The following is a 24,364-nucleotide window of genomic DNA, read 5'->3' as shown; positions in this document are numbered from 1 at the left end:
ACAGTGGCGCCAGTGGCGCCACAAGTCGCCTTGCACGGCGCTGTGTTTCGCACTATGTGGACCAGTTCAGTACTTAATGTTTGACAGAAACGGTCAGTGTTTTGTTTAGGTCTTGTACGAATTCAATATTATTTATGTTATTTATGTTATTTAGGATGTTTAGTTCGTACTTTCTGTTAAAGACGTTACACACGATGGCGTTGGATAAATATGAAGTTAATTTTAATTAGTTTATTTTTCTAACAAACGTTTGTCTTACTGTTAAATAAATTCCGTGTTTAATTTGAATTTTTTTTTAGCCAAATTAAGGCAGGCAGGAAAATAAAAATAAGCAACAATCGACAACTTTATAGTGACTTTCGCGTGCTCGTCCAGTTTTAATTAATATCCTAAATTCCGAAACTTTTTAGGATCTGGTTTTAGTTACGTGATCAATTTAGGGCCCTAAATATTTAATTGGAACTTGGATTTTTTTTAATACTGGTACTTCCTGATGGTTTTATTTACTGGTTTTTAAACGTTTGGATGTATTTTCATTGTTAGTACATGAACTAATTTTAATTCGTGTGTTAAGTAATAATTGTTATGCAGAGAGTTTTTGAGATCATTGTTTTATTGTTAAAATATTAACTTGTAAATTATGGTGTGTGGATATTACTTTCGTTTTATTTTCAAGCCGCATGAATCCAAGACTACTTAGGCATGAATATTAATTTGAAGTTCCGTGTGGTGAAAAACCCATAAATTAGTGAAGGTTTTTTCTGAAGCAGTTTTGAAGCATTTACTGCAACTTTGGTACCATATTAGCAAACATGAAATTGTATGAGTCATGCGCTTTTCGTTGAGATTAACTCCCTGGAAGAATATGAACGCCAGATCACAAGTTTTTGACTTGGTAAGTAAGCAGTGTATAGAGTATCTATATAGCAGCTAAGGTTAAGTTAGCCTCGAAGCTGGACTTTGAAGCTACAAAGTGCTATAATTATCGTACCAAAAAGAGATCGAATCTGAGCTTGGTGCAAAAACCGCCTATGTGCAGAAAAAGGTGTACTCTTTTAAAATAAATAGTTTATTGTTTAATTAATGCTTTGTGATAAATGAAATGTTGCAACTGCAAAATATGATTTAAATTAAGGCGATGAAATTAGTGAATTGGGAAAATGTAACCTAACCTTGCTTTACACAAAACAAACCTTTAATTAAATACCATTTTCCAAGTACACCTTTTTATCTGCAATAGGTGGTATTTGCACCAAGCTGAAATTTCATCTAATTTAGTTGCATGATAATTATAGTATGTTTTTAGTTTGAAGTTACATACATAGCATAGATACTTAGTAGCAAAAACCAAGTTGTATTCATGTGAGTAGATGGAGTTTGCTTAGTAAAGGCAAAAAATAAGTATAATGTATAAAAAACTACTAATGTAGCCATGGATACCTCTTAGTGTACGTACTAAGTAATGTCAATGTAGGTACTTTGCTGATCTGCATTGTTCTGTTTGTCTGTGGGTAAGTTGTGTGATCGTCAAAGGCATATCAGCTTGGGGGGAGGGAGGAAGTCTAAATATATAAACAAATCCTGAAATAAAAATTAACATCAATATTTTTAAAGAAAATAATCACGGAATAGACACACTTCGTCATCTGTGAGAAGTCATAAGAAATATAATCTTAATATTTCTCACCATGGACCTTCCTCCTCCATGAAAGATGTTGACTGCCAAAAACTGCCCTGCCTCCTGTTTTGAGCAGGGCAGTGTACTTCCTTGATACCGTTGTAATATTTCTGTGGTGTGTTATGTACTTTCTGAGGTGCTTCGTACGTTGAGCGAATATGCTTGGATTTTGGTATTTACTACTTCATTAACAGTTTATCTGTAGGCCTATTTGTCTGTAAAAATATGTGGAAGAATGACAAATTTACTAACTTAATTCATTATAAGTTGGTTAAGTATTTAAAAATGTGTTTTCAAAAACATATTTTATCATAACATCTACACAAATTCTCCAGTGAGGGTTTAGATAAACTGAACATTGTGTAAGTTTTATGACCTTTTTCAAGCTTTTAATTTTGTTAAATCATATACTGATTACAATGGTGGATACAGTAATTTATTTCAAGGAAGAGGTGGAGGATTTGAAGAAGAAGAAAATTGTGTTCAGAAAACTTATGTCAACAAGGGGTTTGACAGTTATATTATCGTTTTCAGCATGCATCACTTGTCTCTGTGGTTTGTGATTCCAGGCGTAACTGCTTACCTTGCATCACCCAAAATAACATACCGTACTGCCTTCACCAATGTCTTGCATATATTTTCTTCAGAGGATGGGATATATTCACCCCTCTCTCTAAACCCCCCCCCCCCCCCCCCCCCCCTGTGTCCTCTATAGACTTCTTATTAAGGTGTTTCATTATGGGCTCTGGGGAAATATTTATAATCTGTGCTTAATGAAATACTTCTCAATAGAAAGCAAGGGATAAATAAAATGTAACAATGTAAAGGAACCGTTGGTTTGGAATGTTAATTACCACATGTACCATAAAGAATGTGTATCAGCCATTTCAGAATAGTATTATACCCCTCTGTGTTAAGAGCCAACATTATGGATCTCTCCCTCTCCCTCTCCCTCTCCTTCTCCCTCCCCCTCCCCCTCCCCCTCCCCCTCCCCCTCCCCCTCCCCCTCCCCCTCCCCCTCCCCCTCCCCCTCACTCCCACTCTTACCCTCCCCATAAAATTCCCACGCCATAGTTTGCATTGTATGTGGAGCAAGTTAGAACAGTGGTAACACATTGAATCACATTTTAGAAGATCTGAGTTCAAATCCCAGTTAGACTACCTTGATTTTGGTTTTCCATGGTGTCTAGAAATTACTCCAGGCAAATGCTGGGATGGTTCATTACTATAGGCCATGGCGGAGTTTTCCAATTTCCCTGAGCTGTAATGTATGTCATTGTCACTAACCATATTGTTGAGATGCAAAACATGCTCCTATTTATTTGACCTTAAATGTACAATTTTAATTTTTTAATCTTCTTGCTACTCTTTTTTTTCTGTCAGGAATCACAAATGACATTTTTCCTTCTTTTTTTTTTCATTTTTTATAAAGAAAAAAATGTAAATTTTATCAATCAATATCAATTTTAGTCTAATCATTAATTTTATGTACACAGCTTATTAATAATTTATAGTGCTGTAGTTGACTTGCTTTTTAAGGTCGAAAATAGTTTATAATGTTCACGTAGCATGTATGCACACAATATTTTCTTTCTGCAAATATTGTATTGTAAGGATTGCATTTTATTTGACTGTATAATGTTACCTATCAGAGAAGTACACTCGTTTGTACGCAAGATTTTATTTCTTTAAGAATAACTTTATTCCTTCTAACGTTCATGGCATATTTATGTCCTGATAAGTTTTTTAATTATATATTTACACCTGATTGTTTATGTAAAAAAAAAATCTGTAACTGTTCAATATTTTTTTTTATGTAGTCAGTAGAAGACAGACAGATTGATGAAGCTGTGGCGAGCATATTCCACACCGTACTGTTTCATCGCTCTTTGGGTAAATTTCGATATAGACAAGAAAGCAGTTATTCCGTTGGCACAGTTGGATACGAAGATGTGGATTGTGATTTCATTGATTTTACATATGTAAGTAGAATTTAACTATCTTGCTATCCTGTTTAATTTAAGTACTTATGCTTTAGTGTGCCTGAATAACTAAATTTTTTTGTCGATATGAGTATGGTAAATTTTGTTTTTAGGACCAGCTTAATTTTGTATCACAAGTTATAAATTGTAAAAATATTATTCATATTCAGAAAATTACTTTATGTGCACGAGATTATAGTTCAATAAAATCTGTTTAGTGTAATTTGATAGCATAGTAAAGAGTCATTCCATATCAAATCAACCAATGAAAAATTAATTTAGAAACTTCATGTTTCAGATTTATATGATTTTTTGTATATTGGCAATATCAACTATATACATTATAAATCTATTTTTTCTAAAAAAAAAAATCTTGAGTAGTTTTTTTCGTATAAATTTTTGAAAATTGCAAAAATAACCAATTTTAGCAATGTTTTGGATCACTCAAATACTTGTAGGTTTCCAACTAATGGTGCTAGAAGGCTGTTTGACAGCTCATTTTAAAGGTAATTGAATGGGCTTCAATTTAATATGTAACATGACCAACTTTGGAAAAAAAAAATTATATTTGTTTTCAAAAATTTTAATATTGAATTTCTAAAAAACACCATTTAAGATTATTTTTTTTAAAAAAAAGTATGTTATTCCTACATATATTGGTTAGATTTGTGCCAAATTTCAAGGTGGAGAATCAATGGGATCATGAGTAAATAAAAATGAGAAGTTTAGTAGATGCTTAAGGGGGCGTGGTAGATAAATAAATGCTTTAAGCATCAGTTAGACGTTATTGGTTTTTGGAAGACAACATTGAAAAACTGCAAAACAACAATCCTACATAATGTTATTTGCCAACTTTATTAGCAGACGTCCTAAAAAGACAATTCTCGGGCGTTGTTTCTTCCGCAGCAATTAAATGTTCGAAGTTACCAAGGCAGAAGTTTTGACTTCAAGTAACCTTCAGTTTTTAATTAATGCATTTAGCTCTGGTTCAGATACCATGCCGCCTTAAGAAATAGTTGCAGCAAGGAAGAGTAGCATAATTTTACATAAAATTTTGACTTAGTAAAGTATTCAACTTTTATTGTTATAGACTAAAATTTTTTTTACAAATTATAAAACATGGATAACAAATCTTACCTTACATTCATCCAGTGTTCTTTGATTAAACATTTGATCAATATGATAATACAAAGCACGTGATCTTGCTGAACATATGTAGCCTAAGTTCAAAGCACATGATCTTGCTGAAAGGATGTAGCTTAAGTTATAACTGACAAAACATATAATTGCTCATGAAAAAATCTGTTTAGTATATATTTAATTATTTACAGTTTTCACTTAGGTTGTGGCATACTTCGTTCAAGCAGGTCTGATGTCTCTACAATCTCTTCTTTAGTGAGTGTAAAAGTTCTCCCAGTTGCTGTACAAGGTTCAACCTTTTTAAGAAGATCTTCAGTTCTAATGTCTAGTACATCGGCTCTTGGTGTTGGATAAAAAAAAAAGAAGCAGCAGGTCCTTTGGGATGTAAAAAACTGACTTTAACTTCATTATTCTCATTATTTTTTGCCAATATACATGCAAGCCACCAAAAGTTATCGTATTTCACAGTAACATGTTTTGTCAGTTATAACTTAGGCTACATCCTTTCAGCAAGATCATGTGCTTTGAACTTAGGCTACATCTGTTCAGCAAGATCACGTGCTTTGTATTATCATATTGATCAAATGTTTAATCAAAGAACACTGGATGAATGTAAGGTAAGATTTGTTATCCGTGTTTTATAATTAGTAAAAAAAATTTAGTCTATAACAATAAAATTTGAATACTTTACTAAGTCAAAATTTTATGTAAAATTATGCTACTCTTCCTTGCTGCAACTATTTCTTAAGGCGGCATGGTATCTGAACCAGAGCTAAATGCATTAATTAAAAACTGAAGGTTACTTGAAGCCAAAACTTCTGCCTTGGTAATTTCGAACATTTAATTGCTGCGGAAGAAACAACGCCCGAGAATTGTCTTTTTAGGACGTATGCTAATAAAGTTGGCAAATAACATTATGTAGGATTGTTGTTTTGCAGTTTTTCAATGTTGTCTTCCAAAAACCAATAATGTCCAACTGACGCTTAAAGCATTTATTTATCTACCACGCCCCCTTAAGCATCTACTAAACTTCTCATTTTTATTTACTCATGATCCCATTGATTCTCCACCTTGAAATTTGGCACAAATCTAACCAATATATGTAGGAATAACATACTTTTTTTTTAAAAAAAATCTAAAATGGTGTTTTTTAAAAATTCAATATTAAAAATTTTGAAAACAAATAAAAAATTTTTTTTCTTCCAAAGTTGGTCATGTTACATATTAAATTGAAGCCCATTCAATGACCTTTAAAATGAGCTGTCAAACAGACTTCTAGCACCATTAGTTGGAAATCTACAAGTATTTGAGTGATCCAAAACATTGCTAAAATTGGCTATTTTTGCAATTTTCAAAAATTTATACGAAAAAAACTACTCAAGATTTTTTTTTTTAAAAAAAATAGATTTATAATGTATTTAGTTGATATTACCAATATACAAAAAAAAAACATGAAAATCTAAGGTGTAGAGGTTAAGGCCTCTGGTTGATTTCATATGGAATGACCCTAAAGGAAAAAAAATTTCAATGTGTACAGTTTGGCAATTTTATCAATAAATAAGTGACAACCTTTCCCGTCTTTTAAATATAGCTAGATGAATAGTTAAATTCATTGTGATGTGCTGGATCAAAGCAACAAATTTGACGCAATTTAAATACAGTGTTCTTTACTTTTAAGCTTAGAAACCAAGTTTTACTACCATATAATACTAGTATAAAATAATTATTCCTTTTATGCTCACTCAAAGATTATTGGGGGCCACAGTGATTGAGTGACATATCACTAGCCTCTTACCAAGGCATTTCAAGTTCCATTTCCAGCAGGGTCAAAGCTGGATTTTTGCAGTAGAACATGTTGCAGACATTGCTGTAAGCTGGTTGGGCTTTCTCAGGGTACTTTTTATTCCGCCAACATAGTATTATGTCACTGCAGTTTCACCCTACATAGGTACCTCTCTTAAGACCTTAATGCCAATGAGACATTTAACCTTTGACTTGTACTGCAGGGATGGTGAAGAGAAGTGATGGGTGAAATATGGGTGGAACCAGGCCACCAGTTAGCATGAGAAATGGGGGTAGGGAGATGCTCTAGCAACGAATTGAGCCACCCCAGATACTGGCTGTCCGTGCAGAGTGTATAGCGATTCCTCACAAGGTGGTGCTGAAAACAACTAAATGTTCACACCTGCGCTAGGCACGTGGTAGCAGTTCTCAGCGGGACCAGACTTTGAGCTGGCGTATTCAGTGACCAGTTTCTCGCCGTCTTTGCCTAGTTAATGAATGGATGACTGGGCCTAACGTATCGTCTACATCAAAGTAATTAGAGAAGATGAAGGATGATAAAATGAGAATGGAGCATTGATGGCTTGAATGGTTCGGGAAAACTGGATCTACTGGCTCACAGCAATGTATGTTATGTTCCCTACTTGCAGAAAATTGTGGGTTCAACCCTTCCAGGAATCGAACCCAGGTTGCCTTGGTGGGAGGCAAGTAATTTGACCTCTCAACCACCCCTAAATTGCCAGCCTTGCTAGAGTCTGTACGTACAAGGGGTCATAACTTTGTATTCATGAAAGTTTGTGGCACATCTGAAGCGACCGATTCAGTTCTCCAAGGACTGTTGACCATAGTCAGTCCACTGGAACCTGACTTTTGGGGACGTGTCATTCGTGGGTGCGATGACTACTCTGTAAGAGGCAAGTAATTGCTCTAAACAGAGACCTATTTGTAAACAACAGTGTATGATCGAAACTGAAGTTATTGTTTTATACGTGCTAAAAATAAAGTAAATGGATGTGAGTTCCATTGAAAAATAAAGAGAATGTGACATTAAATGGAAACAGAGTGCCTTGTGGATAAAATTATTTAAACCATCTTTAAGTGCAAGTTTGTCAATAAAAATTTTAATTACCTATTTTTCTCTTAACACAAATTTTTTAATCTTCAAAAATGTTTAATTTCGTAAGTTTTGCATATGCCTACAACATATACAATATGCTTTAAGAATTCGAGTTCTCTGACACTTATGCAAATTTTATGGGGAGCATATATCGGTCTGTTCAGTGTTTGATATTCTAGCACCAGGGAATGCTGGTAAACGTGTTCCTCCAGGTGAAAGACCAGATGATAACATCATCTAGGTATGCTGTGGCAAACTGGCCGATGTAGCAGTGTACCTACACCATCTTGGCGTAGAAAGTCGCCGGTGCATCCTGGAGCCCAAATGGCTTTGCCCGAAACTGGGAACGGCAGCTATCAGGGACTGAGTATGTTGTTTTAAACAAGTCACTTAAGCATACTAGCTTTTGTCAATACCCAAGCAAGGTGAAAATGTGACCCCTCTTAGACTCATTAATAGGTTTATAGTTCACGCAAAACCTGAGAGAACCATCTTTCAGGGTCATGACAAAGCAATACCTATACAACCTCTGAGTTCAATAATGCCTCCCTCAGCATCTCTGCTATCTGTTCCCAAATTAAATTGAGCTTTCGTGGGCCTGTGCTAACAGGTTTGTTAAATGCAGGCATTTTTAGTGATGATGGTTTGGTGCATGTCTGCTAATACACCAGGGGATGCTGAAACAGGGTTTCCTGCAGAAAGTGGTTGATACTTTTGGTGCATATTATGTCAGAATTCTGCCATACAGGAGGATCTTGAGACAGGGTGGCCAAGATAGTACACTGTGCATTGGTCATGCTAATATGCATATTTCCCCTCTTTATTTTCTATGGTTGCATCATCCTGAACAAACGAACACTGATGATAACCTTAATCTACTGGGTTAATGGTGCTCACATATAAAGTTGTCAGCTGTAGTAGCGTGAAAGTGCTGTAGTAGTTCAATAGTCAAATCACTCGTCTTATACCAAGGTGAACTGGGTTTTGATTCACGGTGGGGTCACACCTGGATTTTTCACAGGTGGGAAACATGGGGGAAGTTGCAGTGCACCAGTGGGTTTTCCCTGAGTACTCCTATTTACCCACTTATTAAATCTATCAATGCTCCATTAGCATCTCATCACCTTTCATTGTTTTTAATGAATCCGATGAGACGTTGAGCTCAATCCATTGCCATGAAGCACTGGACTTGGGGCAGCAGCTCTAACTTAGAAATCAGGTATGTTATGGTATACATGTGACTGGTCGCAGTGTCCACTAAGTGCATCAGTGGATCACCCATTAAGAAGGACAGGGACCGGGATGAGACATCCTGCCTTAGGTCCCATTCGCCTCAAGCACAGTAACTGCATCACCTCAATACATTCTGGAGTTGGCAACAGCTTTTGGTGGCCATTTCCATCATTTACAGGTAGACGGGAAAATGCAACCGGGAATCTGCAGGTGCTGTCAGGGTTGATAATGACCTTGGGGAGGTCTTCAACGACTGCTGTTAGTCATCGCCACCTACTGAAAGTGGGTGGGATGACATGTCTATGGATCCTGCAGGTGCTGTCTATGATGGGCAAGAATTTGGGGAATGGTGACCAGCTGGATCTTTTTCCTCTAGAAATGTTTTCCGACAGCTGGTTTTGCGTATCAGGTTGCTACGTCGAGATAAGGCAAGTTGGGCGCACACTAAATGCCAGTGGTACTTATCAGTACCTGCAGCACGGCTGGGAGAGGTCAGATGATTGTGACCAACCCCTTAGGTGATTGACCTTATGCAGCATCGATAACTGCATGTCTCTGAGCTACTCCTAGCTGCTTATGCAAGCTGCTGGCTAAGAGGAGAGGGGGCTGATGTAGAGCACATTGCCATGGCTTCCTCTAGTGTTACTACTGTCTCTGTCCCTATAGAATTCGTCTCGCCATTATGGCACTTCTTGCACCTAACTCTGCATGCAGGGCTTGCTACACATTGCCTTGGTAAAGGTTTCGAGTCCATGATTCATGGCAATTCGTAACGAGCACAGTTCAGATAGCATTAATTCAGCTATTTTCAGCAAAATGTCCTCTGCTCAGTCCTTGTATGTGAGGTGCCGGTAGTCTGTCGCATATACAAATGACTTTACATAGAGTGTGTCCTATAGCACTGGTTGCCCCCAGCATGGGTGTAAGATGAATGCAGTATAAATAGATTAAGTTCTCATGCACTGTGCTTTTAAATATTCCATCCAACATACAAAGGGATTCGTTGTATATACTATATGACTATTAATTAAGGCAATTATTTATGTATTTTTGTACAGTCTGGTTCTATTGTCACTTGGACTTTCTTGTTTCTGTTCACAAAGCTGCTGAAATGTCAGAATGGCTGGCAATGGTGGTGGGTGCGTAGTAGTTGGGGTGAATACTTTCATACTCTTCTGTTCACTCAAGGCAGTTGGGTGATCCATGCATGTACGCCTTCCATTCTTGGATGATAGCATGTGAGAAGGGGGCCAAGTCATCTGCTGGGCATGCTGTTCAGAAGTGAAAGTGACTTGACTATGCTCAGTCTCGCAAGGAAATTTGAACAACTTGTTTTCGTCCCTCCAAACTGTACCACCCATGAAGGGGAAGCAGATGAGTTTCTTGGTTCCTCTTGTGCTTGGCTCCTGATTTGGGAAGGGGGGGGGGGGTGAAGAGGGGGCAAACATTCTTAGACATTTGCTTCTTGTGCGCAAATGCTCTTTGCCTGTACAGTGGTGCTGTGTAGATGTGCCACTCTTGTACTCTACTCAGTGTTTCCCACACAAATCCTCGCTCAAGCCATGGTGGAGCATTTTGGAAAGTGGCAACTCTGAGAGGGCACTTTGTTTTGCCACACTAGTGCAGCACCAATTTGCATCTGGGTCAATCCCTATCAAGTGGTCCAGCACTGGTTGCTCGACCATTTTAAGAAAATTTGATCATTTGTGCCTTGTTAACATTATGTATTGCTGTTATTGAGTACCTAACAGGCGATTTGTCTAACGGCGGTTTGCCTAAACATGAATTTGTTACGGTGTTTTGCCTAACGGCGTTCTGCCTAAAATGTTACTATGATGACAAAACCTTGTTTTGCCTAGGCGCGAATTGCCTAACGGCATTTTGCTAATGGCGATTTGCCTAACAGCGTTTTACCTAACCTAAGCTAACCTAACGGCATTTTGCCTATCAGCGGTTTGCCTGACGGCGATTTGCCTAACGGCGTTTTGCCTAAAATTAGGTTTGATTATGGTTTGTGTATTCATCGCTCTCTCTCTCTCTTTCTTTCTCTCTTTCTCTCTCTTTCTTTCTCTCTTTCTCTCTCTCTCTCTTTCTTTCTCTCTTTCTCTCTCTCTCTCTCTCTCTCTCTCTCTTTCTCTCTATGATATATGGTTATATGGCATATCTCCAAAATAATTATTTAAATCAAGTCTTCACCATTGCTGAATCAAAGTGTGTAGCAAGGCTTCTCTGTTTCTAAAGCAGTTTGTGTTGAGGAAAATATGTTACTCCAATGAGCAATGTTTCCTGTTTGACTTACAATTCCATGAATGTGAAAAGTGTTGTATATTTGTTTGCAGGTTTGCTGTTCTTCAGACAATTTAGATAAAGCTTTAAAAAAAGAAATAAGGTATTTTTCAAAAATATTACGTAGCAGTGATTGTCCTGGATCTGGAGAAATATCATTAGAATTTTTTCAAAAGAAGAAAAACAGATGGCCGTTTCCTACAGAATGTATACCTTGGGAGGTCTGGACAGTTCGTCTTCAGCTCGTGAAACTTAGTAACGAGCATGGTAAGGAAACTGCTGAAGTTTCATGATGCATTCATTTGGAAACATTGTTTGTAAAAATGTTACCTAGGATAAGTAGTATTTTTAAAAAAATTTTTAGTTAAACTCCTGAAATGTTTTCTAACCCATTAAAATACCAAAGTGTAAAGGAAGTTTGTACAAATGTAATAAATAATTATTTATTTTTGCTAACTGTAGCACTTTTTACTCCAAGAAGGTGTGTTACGTATTTTTCTTTAATGGTTTAACTAAGTTAATTGTGGCAGTTGTATCTGGTATGATACATTGAGGGTTGACTCTTAGCTGAATGTGGTTCCACTTGTCATGTCCCCCCGCTCCGTGATAATGTCTGTGAGTAACGACGCCAGTGCAGGTAGGTAGTGCTGGGCACACAAATTGTTTTTTACGTTGGCCCCAGCCATGTGGCCTAGACTGGTGTAGGTGGGACTGACATTAGGGGTCGCCTGGTGACACGTATTAATAAATGTACAGTTCCTTGTCGTCTTCACCAGTGTTATGTCTCTGGGAATGCCTGCCCACACTGTCACGGCAAAACATAAGTCCAGGTCTCATCGTTCATGTAACTTGTAGACACGCCATGGGTTTAGCCAAGATATGTGGGGGACTTAACATAGTTGAGTAGAGCGTGCATTTGGTGTTGATTCTATTTACTAAATGCTGTTTTTGTCTGTTGAGGAACAGATAGTGACAGATGCATAAACCAAAATTAATGCAACAAATACAAATGATAAATACACACCATTGATAACATTAATCATTGAAAAATGTGAATTATACTGACCGAACATATGTAAAGAACAATTAATACTAATAAAATATTTTAACTTTCTACTGGTCATTCTGCTGAACTAAAGCTCAAAAGCTGTATCAAAATTACACTCACCAACACTAAGATCTGAACAATTAAAAAACTACTTTGACATAGATTTTTAATTAAGTTGAAAAGCCATAATTACCAGCCTTAAACACCAAACGGAACTATCTCTTTTGAAGAGAAAAAAAAGTTTCATGTTCCTGCTTAGTTATGTAAGAATGTTGTAAGTCGTGACCAACAAATTGATTCAACTGTTATGTGGTGCTGATCAGAACATACTTACAGTTGTTTTTATTTTTTATTGTTGTTAGGAAAACAAATGCCTGTGTCACTCTATAGTATGGGACATGGTGAAGTGTTTTAACTGTTTCAGTGCCATTGTTGAAGCATTCCTTGGTATTGTGCAAATAAAACTGATATCCTGGTGGTATTTTAAGGTGATTGCTGCACAAAACTATGTTTTATTGTTTCACTGTACTTTCTGTGTCTTTAGTTCATCTTTCATGGCAGATGGCTTCCACTTCTTCCAAAATGTTATCTTTGTCATCATGAGTCACTTACAGTAAAAGAAAGCACATGAAACAACACATGCTGTTTTGAAAATGTCTGTCATTAAATTTAGATGACACTGGATGTCTTTATAAAATATAATTATACACCAAATGTTAGTTCACATCAGGGTACTTTCTCACGTTGCATAATTAGATGTGTTACTGCTCTTGAACTTTAGTGCTGTTGGTGACTCGTTGGTTTAAAAAAGACAATCTAGCTTATGTCAGCATTACTGAAAGTTAGGTAGGCAACACCCTTAAAGTTAATTTTTGAAGATAGTAGTTCATTAAAGCATGAAAAGATGGTAAATGTATATAGAACTTAATTTTCAGAACAGAATGCCATTATTTGGATGGATGTAAAACACTTTCAACAGTAAAGTTTATAAGTGTAATTAAATGTGTAAATAATTATATGTATTTATATATATATATATATATTTTTTTTTTTTTTTCAGAAAGGCAGCTCTGCCGTGAACAAGTGGGTGATATGCTGACAGAGAAGATATTGTATATAGCGGAGGTGATGAACAGGCATGATTATGTTCCAAAAATGCCAAACCAGTCTGATCTTGATCTCATTTTTGACACCACCTTTCCAGATGTACAGCCATACTTATTTAGGGTAAATTTCTTTTTAGATTTTATGCATATCAGTTACTGGCAGTTAGTGAAGTGATTCCTGGAAGCAAAGAAACCACAAAACTTTCTAGATTTAATTACTGCTGCTACATATCGTTTAATTTAGTGAGGCCTAGCTCCATATGCAGGTGATCATTCCGTCCAAAAGCTGTAGTTATCAAAAGTCTCTGACTTTGTGGATTGCAAACATAGTAAAACTAACAAAACAAAGCACGTTGAATCAAGCCACCGTGCAAAAATAAACAATGAGGAAAAAGTGATACAACACAATTGTCTACATTTTTTATGTGGACGAGACAATGGCCAATACATAAGTGGTGGTGTACCATCCTGTTGACTATTTAAAGGTAAAGGAACTCATCTGTTTTTGTTTGAAAAGTGGATGACAGACAGGACATGTAGCATTATAAACAGGCCTTACTGCTGTGTAAAGTGCAGTAGTGTTTGTGGAAGGCGAATAAAGGTGACCTATAACACCTTGTGACTCAGCATTACATACATGGTTGATCATAGAATTGTTGGTGATACTAGTATAATATTAAAGGCCTTGATGTGGATTTTATGAATGATTCTCATGAAAAAATCATTGTTGTAAAATGGCGTACATTACATGCATTAGTGCTGGAATGTGGGTGGACATTTGTTATATGAAGACAAATTTGTAGCAGCTTAATTTGTAATTTTTTTCCCCCCTTCCAATTGCTTAGCTTTCTTTCCTTGAAAAATTTTCTTTCTTGCGAACAGTTTTTTGAAATTGAGTTACATCGATGATGCTCTGAAGTGTGCAAGATCCTAGTTTTTTTTTTTTTAAATAAATAATATGGTTTTGAGTCAAGGCTGTTCCTGGTTTAGCATTTGTGAAAAGTTACAAGAAAATACAAGCTCAAAATTGATTATTATGAAGCATATTTTTGAGATTAATATTTGAAACAAAGATGTACACTTGAGTACTGATATTTTGAAGATTTAGAAAAAAGCTAACTGTAGTCATTTTTAAGAACTATTTGTTTTAAGTGTAAGGTTTTAAATTTTTTCATGAAACAAGCTGTACATTACTGTTGAAAATACATTGAAAGACGCCAAAAAAAATTGTGGCTGTGTCAGAGCGCATAGCCATTGATTTAACGTGAAATTTCTGCTGCGAAGTCACTTTTAGCGTACTGGATTGAAATGAAAGCGAGACATTGACTGCGATAATGGTGTTCGTGCTGTCGTTCTCCGAGCACGCCATGTCAACTTTGTTGTGTTTCCGAAATTTGCTCACTTTGTGCTGGACGGTTACCTAATGTGTGTGGCCCAGAGCCTCTTTCCAATGATATGCATAATCTTTATTTTCGGCTGGCTCTTGGGCAGACTGGGACCGACATGCTGATTTTTTAAGTTTTTGCAAAGAAACAGTGTCCCAAGTACACTCATTATTACTTTAGTTGATCAGTGTCGACAAACTGTACACAGATACCTGAATCACCTCACTATCTCATCTGGGTCGTGAGTTTTTAGTTGTTAACGGTGCCACCCCACTCACCCGGGACATAATTTAAAGGTCATACAGTAAGTCCTCTATTTACGTCGTACCGATTTACGTCGTTTCGGATTAACGTCGCTAATGTTTGAGTACTCATGTTTCAATTTAAGTTGTCGCCGATTCACAATAACGTCGTTTACAATGACCGTAAATCTTTATTTTAACCAAAACACCGTATATAATTCGTTTATAAATCTTTGTTTCCTTCGGTAGTTAATTTATGCTATGTAGCGTAAGCTACACGTTCACCGCCTTATCTTATCATACATCATGAGGGACGCTTCCTGCTCTCCGCTGCTCTCCGCGCGGTGATGCAATACTACCAGCCCGCCCGCTCGGCCACCCACGTATCTCGCACCTAGAAGTGTTATCTACTTCCCGCAACGACACAGCATTTTCTCCTACCCCTTCCGGCCGACCTTGGGCCGTGGCCGGCCGGTGGCATGAAACATGGCTCATTTTGCGTCGTTTCTATTTACGTCGCGGTTTTCAGGAACGTAACCCCGACGTAAACCGAGACTTAATGTATTTTCTTTTAAGGTCTCTGAATTTTGGAATTAAAAAGACAAACATAACTGTAATTGTGAGCAAGTGAAGTTTTCTTTCATGAAAAATGTGTGTGTGTATGCCTGTAACTCTTAGAAACATTCTGCTACCTGGAAACATACTTAGTGATATATAAATGTTATCAATTTGTTTGTCTCATGATGTTACCATACATTTGTCATGATTATCTTTTAAAAATTTTGAAAATTATTTTACATTGGTTTTAAGCTTTGTCAAAAGGTCATGGTATTTTTACCCATATAAATGCCTGCAATTGTTTTTCAGGTGCAGCCAACAATTTCTGCCCCAAATATATCTGTAGGCACTACAGTGAAAAAAATTTTCAAAGAAACACTTTCTTTGTGAAAAAAATTAGTTGCCTCTGCAAAATAACAGTGCTGACACAAGTGGTTAGTGAGATCCAGGCCACCACCCGTCTTTGCAATGAAGAATATATTCGGCAACTATTTTTTTGTTATCGAGCCTGCTTTTAGAGCAAACTTTGAGATGGCAGTTGTGAATATGAAAACAGTGCTACAGTGCAGCCTAGCAACAGTGAGAAAACCATTTACAGTCATTACCATTCGTACCATTTATTACATATGGTTTTCAGTGGTAAACAAATTGACATGAAGTGATCTTTTATGGTTGAGTAAGTCACTAATACATAGTGGTTTATAATACTCTGTGTCGTTTAAATGTTTTTATTGGTCTTTTCAAAATATGAGGCTATGGACTTTATCTATGTACAGTAAGATTAGAAATAGGAAATGTTGCTTCCTTGTGAAGTGACAAACAGGGCTGACGATTGAGCACATCTCTCTTTCCTTTCCTCTAGATTTTAACTGTGTGTTTGTAATGCAGTTAGCTAGTGCAGCTTGTACAGCACCCTCCACGATGCATGAAACATATAATCCAGTGAGGAGAAAGTTCTGCACCTGAATACATTTTTTAAATTTACAATGGACCTGATTAGCAGTGTACAGTTTCTCTTGGTGACCTAATCAAAGATTTTCTCATTACCAATAAAGCTGACTACTATTCCCAGGTTTGACAATGCAAAATTTTAAAAACTCGTTAGTGTTTTATTTTTACTGGGTTTTAAAATTTAATTCCTAGTCACAGCAGTAGTAATAAGGTAAACACATCTCAACAAAATAAATCCCCAGAGTTTAAAATAAATGCTTGTTTAGTTTTATGGCCATTCTACTTCACTTTCAATAAACTCAGATAAAAAAAAAACCTATTTGAAACACAAGAAATGGATTAGTTTCAAAAGCTAATTTCAATGTTCATAATGACATGAATCGTTACAGTTTTATTGATGTGTGTGGTGTGTGTCCATAGGGCTAATTTCCATCTCTGATTGGAAATAAATGTGGTTGGTAGCGTGTTATATTTATTTACGTGATAGTATTATGTACAAAGTAAGAGAGTAGAGGTTGGGGAGCTACAGCAGGAGGCTCAGTAATATCTGCAGTAAGGGCCAGATGTCTTGATTGCTTCACTATTAACAGGATGGCAAACATCTGCCTTCTGCACGCTGTGATCACACACACGGCAGGTTCCGCCCATCTCGAATGTGCTCACACCATTGCGAAATCATCCACTCGTGTCCCTTTAGCTTCGTGAAGTTCCATAGTATCATGCGTTCAGGATGTGATACCTTGTGCCTTGGCACCTGACCCATGCTGAAAGATATCAAAACATCTGGTCCAAGGTAAAATTGATATGCCATAATGAATCACTGTATAATCATTATCAATATCTACTTTATAATATTTACACCAATAGAAATACCTGAGATGTCATATTTCTGATTGTGTATTTGTATACATGTGTGTTAAAAATATATATTTATATTTAAAAGTTGGAAATTAATTAAAAATCTGGCCTGCCCTTAATTTAAATATGGCAAGCTTCGATTAGTCATTTAGTCAGAGTAATAAACTTCTTTATTCTTATCCTTCCAGAAAATGTTTTCTGGGAAAAACATGTTAAACTTGGATAGAAGTATATAAATGTAAGTAAGAAATTGACACCAACTAAATTACAAAATTGATGTACTGAAATTTGGGACTAGAGGTGTGTTGTTACAGTAATTTTCGGTATCTGTTCCAACCAGTTACTGATACAGTAATGTACTGGTTACAACTAGCTGATACTTCTGTATCAGCTTACAGGTTACACATCCTCCGTGCCGTCATCACCAGCGTAAAAAGTATCAGTTTTCTCTTTCCACGTTCTTCATAAAAAAGTATCAGTTTTCTCATTCTACATTCTTCGTAGTCATAAAAAGGTATCAGTTTCTCATTCTACATTCTTCGTAGTCGAAAAAAGGTATCGGTGCTCTTTCCACGCCTTTCGTAATCGGAGTCTTCGATCTTTGCAAGGAGGACGCACTGCGCACTGAGCGTACTTTGATGATAAGCCTAAGATGTACATCAAGCTCTGTCACTGCCCGAACACGCCCGAATATTGACCTTCGGCCAACCTCAGGATTTGTTTTATTTTTGCGCAGGAAAAATGAATTCAAAAATTAAAAGTGGTCGGTTAGGTTAGCTACATTAAAACACTTTAGAACACTATGGACGGTTAGTTAGGTTAGTATAGCTACATTAAAATAAACAGAGAAATATAAATCTATATAAATAAACCAGAGGTTGGCCGAAGGTGAATATTCGGGAGTGTTTGGGCAGGGACAGAACTTGATGTACATCTTAGGCTTCCCCCTCCCCTACATTCTTTCCCTTCTTTATCCTTTATTCGTCGTGCCGCTCCCTCCCCTTTCACAAGCTCCGCTCAAGTGACCGTCACATGCGATCGGGTTCTGCGCACATTGGCCATGGTGTTGTTCCAGGTGAATTCTAAACTGATACTAAAGTACTTGATACTTGAATAGTGTACTCATTTGCAGTACTTGATACAGGTGCATATCAGTTACAAAGTAGCATATTGATACCTTTCAACCCACCTCTAGTTGGAACAATTTCACTCACACCAACTTTCTCATTGCAGTATATTGTTAGTACAAATAAAAATTGTTGGGCTATAGTTTAATCTGTAATGTTTCTGTATAAATGTTTTATTTTTGCATAAATATTAATATATCTGTGAAGATCACCATCATTAGCAGAAATGATTTTTTTTTTACATGATATAATGCGTATACGTAGATCTAGTTTACAAATATTAAGAAATGCTACCCCTATAAAGTAGTCTCTTTACTTGACATAATATTTAATGTTACTTAAACTGTGTACTTAAGTTTTCTCAACTTCAATTTCCGTTAATTCTAGAGTTAGTTTAAATATGGCTAGAATTTTTAAAGGTATTAATTAATTTATGTAAGTAGATTTATAGTGTACATTAGTGTGAGTAATTTTAATACTTGAATTTAGCACCAAAACAGATGATTATTGTTGTTCAGTCACATCCAACTTTCCATGAACATGTGAACCTTGTTACTCCTGGCTTGTTTTTGTTCTTGTTCGTTGCTTCGATACCACCATTGATCCATCTTATCCTCACAATGGACAAAATGTTTTTTTAGCTTTTCTTGGAGTTGTCTCTTCGGTGAAAAGAGGTTTGCTTTATTTTAGTACTGTTTTGTATAACCTCATTGCTGTTCATGAAATCCTCAGTACTCTTCTTCAACTTCCCAATTAAAATGTGATTCTTAGGCATTTGGCCTTCCTGATTGTCCAGCTCTCACAGCCATATGCTACTACAGTGAACACTATAACCCTGACCATGCGGAGTTTAGTTGGTAAGGTGACATCCTTGCGCTTCAGAACTTTGTCCAGGTTTGCCATAGTCCTCATGTTAAGAAGTGTGTCTCGATTTCATGCTACATCACTGTATGCAGTTTGCTTTGCGCCCAGGAAGATGAACTTGGAGACAGCCTTCAATTCATCTCCGTCTATTTTCCGATGGCTGAAAGATCTAGTTGCTATTATTTATTCCAGCAGGTACTTTCTGCCTGGAAAGTATACCTAAGTTAATGGTATTTTGGCATGTCGTTTGTGGAGTATAATCGTGAGTTTTTGACCTCGGGGACCCTGTGCTAACGTGCAAGGAGCAAATAAACAGAAAATATTGCAGTAAATATTACTAAAACATAGCCTTATTTTACGTCTAGCTGGTTGATAATTTTTAATTTTTGTTGAATCGAGCACCACTTGTTTGCATTTATTATTGGATGTTACTGTGTAAAATTATGACAAAATAATACTGCTGCGTTGCTACTAACTGTTGAAACTACGTAGGCCCATTATCGCTGGCATGAGTCACGGAGCAGCAACACTGTGCTGGCGCCAACCTGAGCATGATTTACTAGGGCACGTGGAACTCAAGCACACGTGGTGTACAGGGGTGTGTTTATAATTTGCTCTAGCAGTTTCGAAGTTAATGATGCATACTAACTCTTACCAGCTATGTGTGCACTATGTTTGGTAGCATTTTCCTTCTTGAATCGCAGCATAAATCACATAATAGATTACAAAAATAAAATAAATAGTCAAAAATTATTTTTGTGTGTATGGATTATGGAAGTGAAATATGGCAAGGTTAATCAGGAGCACACCGATAATCAGGAGTCTACTGTGTAGTATTTACTTTCCGAGTGTTGTGACAGGAATTTTAAACCATTACACAATAAAAGATTTTCCTTGTAACTTTTTTAAACGTGCACTTGTTTTATAATTTATCATTGTTTTTATTTTGTTAGAATTTTAACCAAGAACGTATTTTACTGTGCCTCCTGCTGTATTTATTATTGTGTTTGACGACATTGTATGAAATTGGGTATCTATAATACTATGGAATTATCAATGAATTAATTGTTTTGAATAATTTGATGAAATACTGTTAATTTATCAAAGAATGGATTATGACTGTAATTATTTTAGTAATTAATTTCAATTTATCAAATAATGAATTGTTATACTTTTATTTCAGTAGATATACTATTAATTTTTAAAGAGCGAATTATTATAGTTATTTTTTTAGTAATTTATCAGTATAATGTATTGCTGTTATCAATCATGAAATCTTATTTTACCTAAATAGTTTTTCAGTGTTACGTGTGTGTGTGTGTATATATATATACATACATACATACATACATACATTTTGATTATTTGCTCTTGTAACATGAGACATTACAGTGGTTATGCAAGGTGTATTTGAATTCAGTGCCATAATTCATTGGGTATTACAGATTATAAAGAAAGTTTATACGTACTAAGGTTTATTTTCTGCTTTGAAGTTTTTTAATATGTAGGAGGTACCTAAGCACAATAGCTGTGATGTTAATGAATTGATGTATCTTGGATGTTAACTTGTTGGTCTTTGATGTAAGTAGCCAGTCATATTCATACATGTTTTTAAGGTATAATAGAAATAAAATGTAATTCAAACATTCTTAAGCTAGAAATTAATTTTAATTCTATGTAATTGTATCCTGTGAATTGTAGCACCATTCAAATGTACACCATATAAAAATTAAAATTTTATTCATAATTTTGTTTGACTCTCCATGTTAAATGCCTTAAAATGCCTGTTAGGGGAGCAGGTTCGAGTCTGAGATGTGTATTTTTATGAAACCTCACTTATGATTTTTGGGAATGTATCCTTTGTATCATTACTTTATTTATTTTTGTGTCACGTTTGCATGTAAAATACAACTGTTTATTGATATGTGATTTTACATACAATTTTATACTATTGACTACAATGATTTTAAGTCAGAATTTACCCTCTTGGAAGAATCAAATTTGATCATGTAGAAATATAAATATTTATTTATCAATGTTCTGTGATTATAAATTTTTGCATAGGTCTATGTATTAGCTGATTATGTTATATATGTTTGAATCCAAATGTAGTTTGACATATGCTGTTTATTTTTTGTGTGAAAGTATTTGTTATGTATATTTTTATGTATATAATAAAAATTTTATTAGATTATAAATTATACATGATTTTCAACATTAACAAGTTTGGTAGTGTTATAAACACATTTATGGTGAATTTCCTTTCAAAATTGACACTGATATACATATATATATATATGATTTTATTGTATGTTTCAGTTTATACTGTCATAATGTAACAAGTTATTTACTTTAGTATGGTATGCCAGTCCCTCACTTAGCACGAAATGCCACAGGCGAAAAAAAGTCGGGCATGATGCTATGAAGGATGTTCCAACTCGGTAAACAACACATGTACCGTGGCATACAGTTAACTATACGAGGGGAGAAGAGATGCGCACGCAGGTCTGACTACGCTATCGACTGTTGTACAAACATCAGCTATAGCGAGAGTCGCACCTGTGTTTTCCGTACCATGTGCGTCTCTGCCTGAGGACGGGAGCAGATAGCAGTTCCCGAAACGTCGCTTGTTTCTGTTTTGGTAAAACTATTGTGTTCTTTTAGTTTTTGTCTCGTTTCAACTGTTGTGCTGAATTATTTTGGGTTCAATATTTTTGTGTTGTCATCATTTGTGGGGGTTTTTTATCGTTCTATTCTGTTTTGGAAAACTATTGTGTTTGTTTTGTCGTGTTTTTGTTTCGTTTCAACCGTTGTGCTGAATTTTTTTGGGTTCAATATTTCTGTGTCGTCATAATTTGTGGGGTTTTTTCTTTCTCTTGGTACATTTTTCTTTGTTTTTCTTTGTTTGTTGACCATATTCCTGTTATGGAATATTTTGTGGTGTTTATATCCTTGTTGACAACAGCAATTTTTTGCTTAATTTTTTTTTTTTATTTATTTCTTTATTTTTATTTTTTATTTTTTCTTCAACAGAAAAAGTTTTGCAGTGGCGTATGTCCAAAAACTTACATCAAGTCATTAAATAACATGGTTCATAATTTTGCTGTTTTGGGTATCCTATGGGTGAAGTCATGTCCTACATATGAAATGGAAAAAAAAAAACTAACAGCAATGAGTGAAAAATATTTTAGAACTTGCAACAGAAATCAAGAGAACATGCCTCCTTCCAGGGCTGTCAAATGGTTGGAGCTGAGAGGGGAGCATGCGCAGAATTTCATTTTGCTTGCTATTTGCTTTCAAATTCTTTCCAATTGTTTCTGCATATGCACCTGCTGAGATGATGGTCAAGATTGTTTACTGGTGGTGGGAATATCAGATTAAAAATGACTGCAAGTCACAGATAATTCTTATGAATAAACCTAAAATATTTGTTGATGAATTTAAAAATGATGTGGGGATAAATAAATGATATAATCTTGCAATTCATAAGTACACAATTATAAAATAGAATTTATGTTTTAAATTAGGTATTTTTTTAACTTAATGACTTCGATTTTTGTTTTGGTCTGTGTTTAAATGATATGATTATTCCTATTGCATAAACAATAACAGGTGGTGATATCCAAGTAGTAGTTACACATCCTACAGACACTTGTGCCAGTGCTATTATTTCACCCATCTGGTGCTGATAGCAGGGATGAAGACTACATACTGCCAGGAATCTTATATGATTCACTGTTGCTTCCACATAAACTGCCCACAGTGCTAAGTATACAGTGTTACAAATGTGAGAGACCAGACCACGGTGCCAGGTTTGGAGCTGGCTGGCGACCCTGCATAACCACTGGCATTATGCCGTCTCACATGCCGTCCACTGATGTAAGACATGCCACGCGCGCCCAGCCGGATTGCAAGGGTAGTCGCTTCCCCCCTCCCCTCTGCTCCCCGCGCATTGTTATTGTCCTTCCTCGGCGATATCTATCGCTCAGCAGCCTTGGGGATTCCGCAGGCCGTTGCACAGAGTGGCGTGAATTGACACCGCCTTTCTGGACTTTTCGGGTGTTGGGTTGGCTCAGGATGACGCGACAGCTCACATGCGCTCGTCGGTTCGAGAAGGGCGCAGGTACTTCAGCAGCGACGTCGGCCTCCGCGGGAGTTCCGCTACAGTTCCGCGAGTTGAGGGAAGTGCGACATCAGCGAAGAGGGTGAGAAAACCCCTCGAGAGTGGCGCGACGCGGAGCGACGGGATTGAGAGAGTGCGACTGAGTGGTGCGAGACTGTGTGTGTAGACAGGCTCGAGGTAAGGGGTGAACCACTGTTGAACCTAGCTCCAGTGAGGAATGCGAACTGTGGAATTTGACAGACATTGAGTGACTTGCGAATAATATTTGTAAGTGCCAGTGATTGGTGATCGGATATTTTTAAGTACAATTATTCGTTAGTAATGTAAATATTAGTATTTAATAAAACTTAATTGGGATATCCCTTACAAACCCAGTTCCCCCACATTAAATCATAACATTTTGATGTTAGAAGTGGGATAGCTCTAATGAAATGATTTACGAATAGCTAAAATTTATTAAAAAAAATTGGATTTTGTTTTTCAAATTTAATTGGAGTTAGTTTTGAGTGTAGTAGTAAAATTATTTTGTAGGGGAAATTACAGTTTAGTCAAGACAGTGATAGGCAGTTAGTGTATGTGGACACAAAAGGTGGAGGCCGACGAACCTAAAAACATATTGGCATTCTTGGACAAAATGAATTCCATGAAGACTGAAATCGAAGACATGAAGAACCAAGAGGATATGAAGAGGGTCGGGAAGATATGCATAATGAACTCGTGGCTGCTCAAGAAGATGGATGAAACAAGTATTCAGTTGGAAGGGAAAGTGCAATGTTTGGAGCGACATCTAGCAGAACATGAAGAGTGCCGTCGGATGATCAAAAAAAGGTACATCTGCTACGAAACTGAGTAGTTCTTCCGGAGACATGAAGTTGGAAGACGCG

General features: G+C 36.3%; 1 protein-coding gene across 2 annotated transcripts; it reads left to right on the top strand.

The window, feature by feature from the left end:
* Window positions 1-63: 63 nt before the first annotated feature.
* LOC134529533 (autophagy-related protein 101) lies at window positions 64-21,549 on the top strand. 2 transcript variants are annotated; one of them, XM_063363729.1, is made up of 6 exons: window positions 99-483; window positions 677-895; window positions 3,499-3,660; window positions 11,272-11,485; window positions 13,327-13,493; window positions 15,867-21,549. In XM_063363729.1, exons 2-6 carry the CDS (start codon window positions 830-832, stop codon window positions 15,945-15,947), a joined length of 690 nt encoding a protein of 229 aa, XP_063219799.1. In that variant the 5' UTR covers window positions 99-483; window positions 677-829; the 3' UTR covers window positions 15,948-21,549. The 2 variants fall into 2 exon arrangements, with proteins under 2 accessions (XP_063219798.1, XP_063219799.1); XM_063363728.1 differs by having other exon boundaries at window positions 64-895.
* Window positions 21,550-24,364: the final 2,815 nt, after the last annotated feature.

Source organism: Bacillus rossius, chromosome 2, assembly GCF_032445375.1.
Source record: "Bacillus rossius redtenbacheri isolate Brsri chromosome 2, Brsri_v3, whole genome shotgun sequence".
Taxonomy (NCBI): domain Eukaryota; kingdom Metazoa; phylum Arthropoda; class Insecta; order Phasmatodea; family Bacillidae; genus Bacillus; species Bacillus rossius.
The sequence above is the reverse complement of the archived record's forward strand: the minus strand, read 5'-3'. Positions and strand labels throughout refer to the sequence as shown.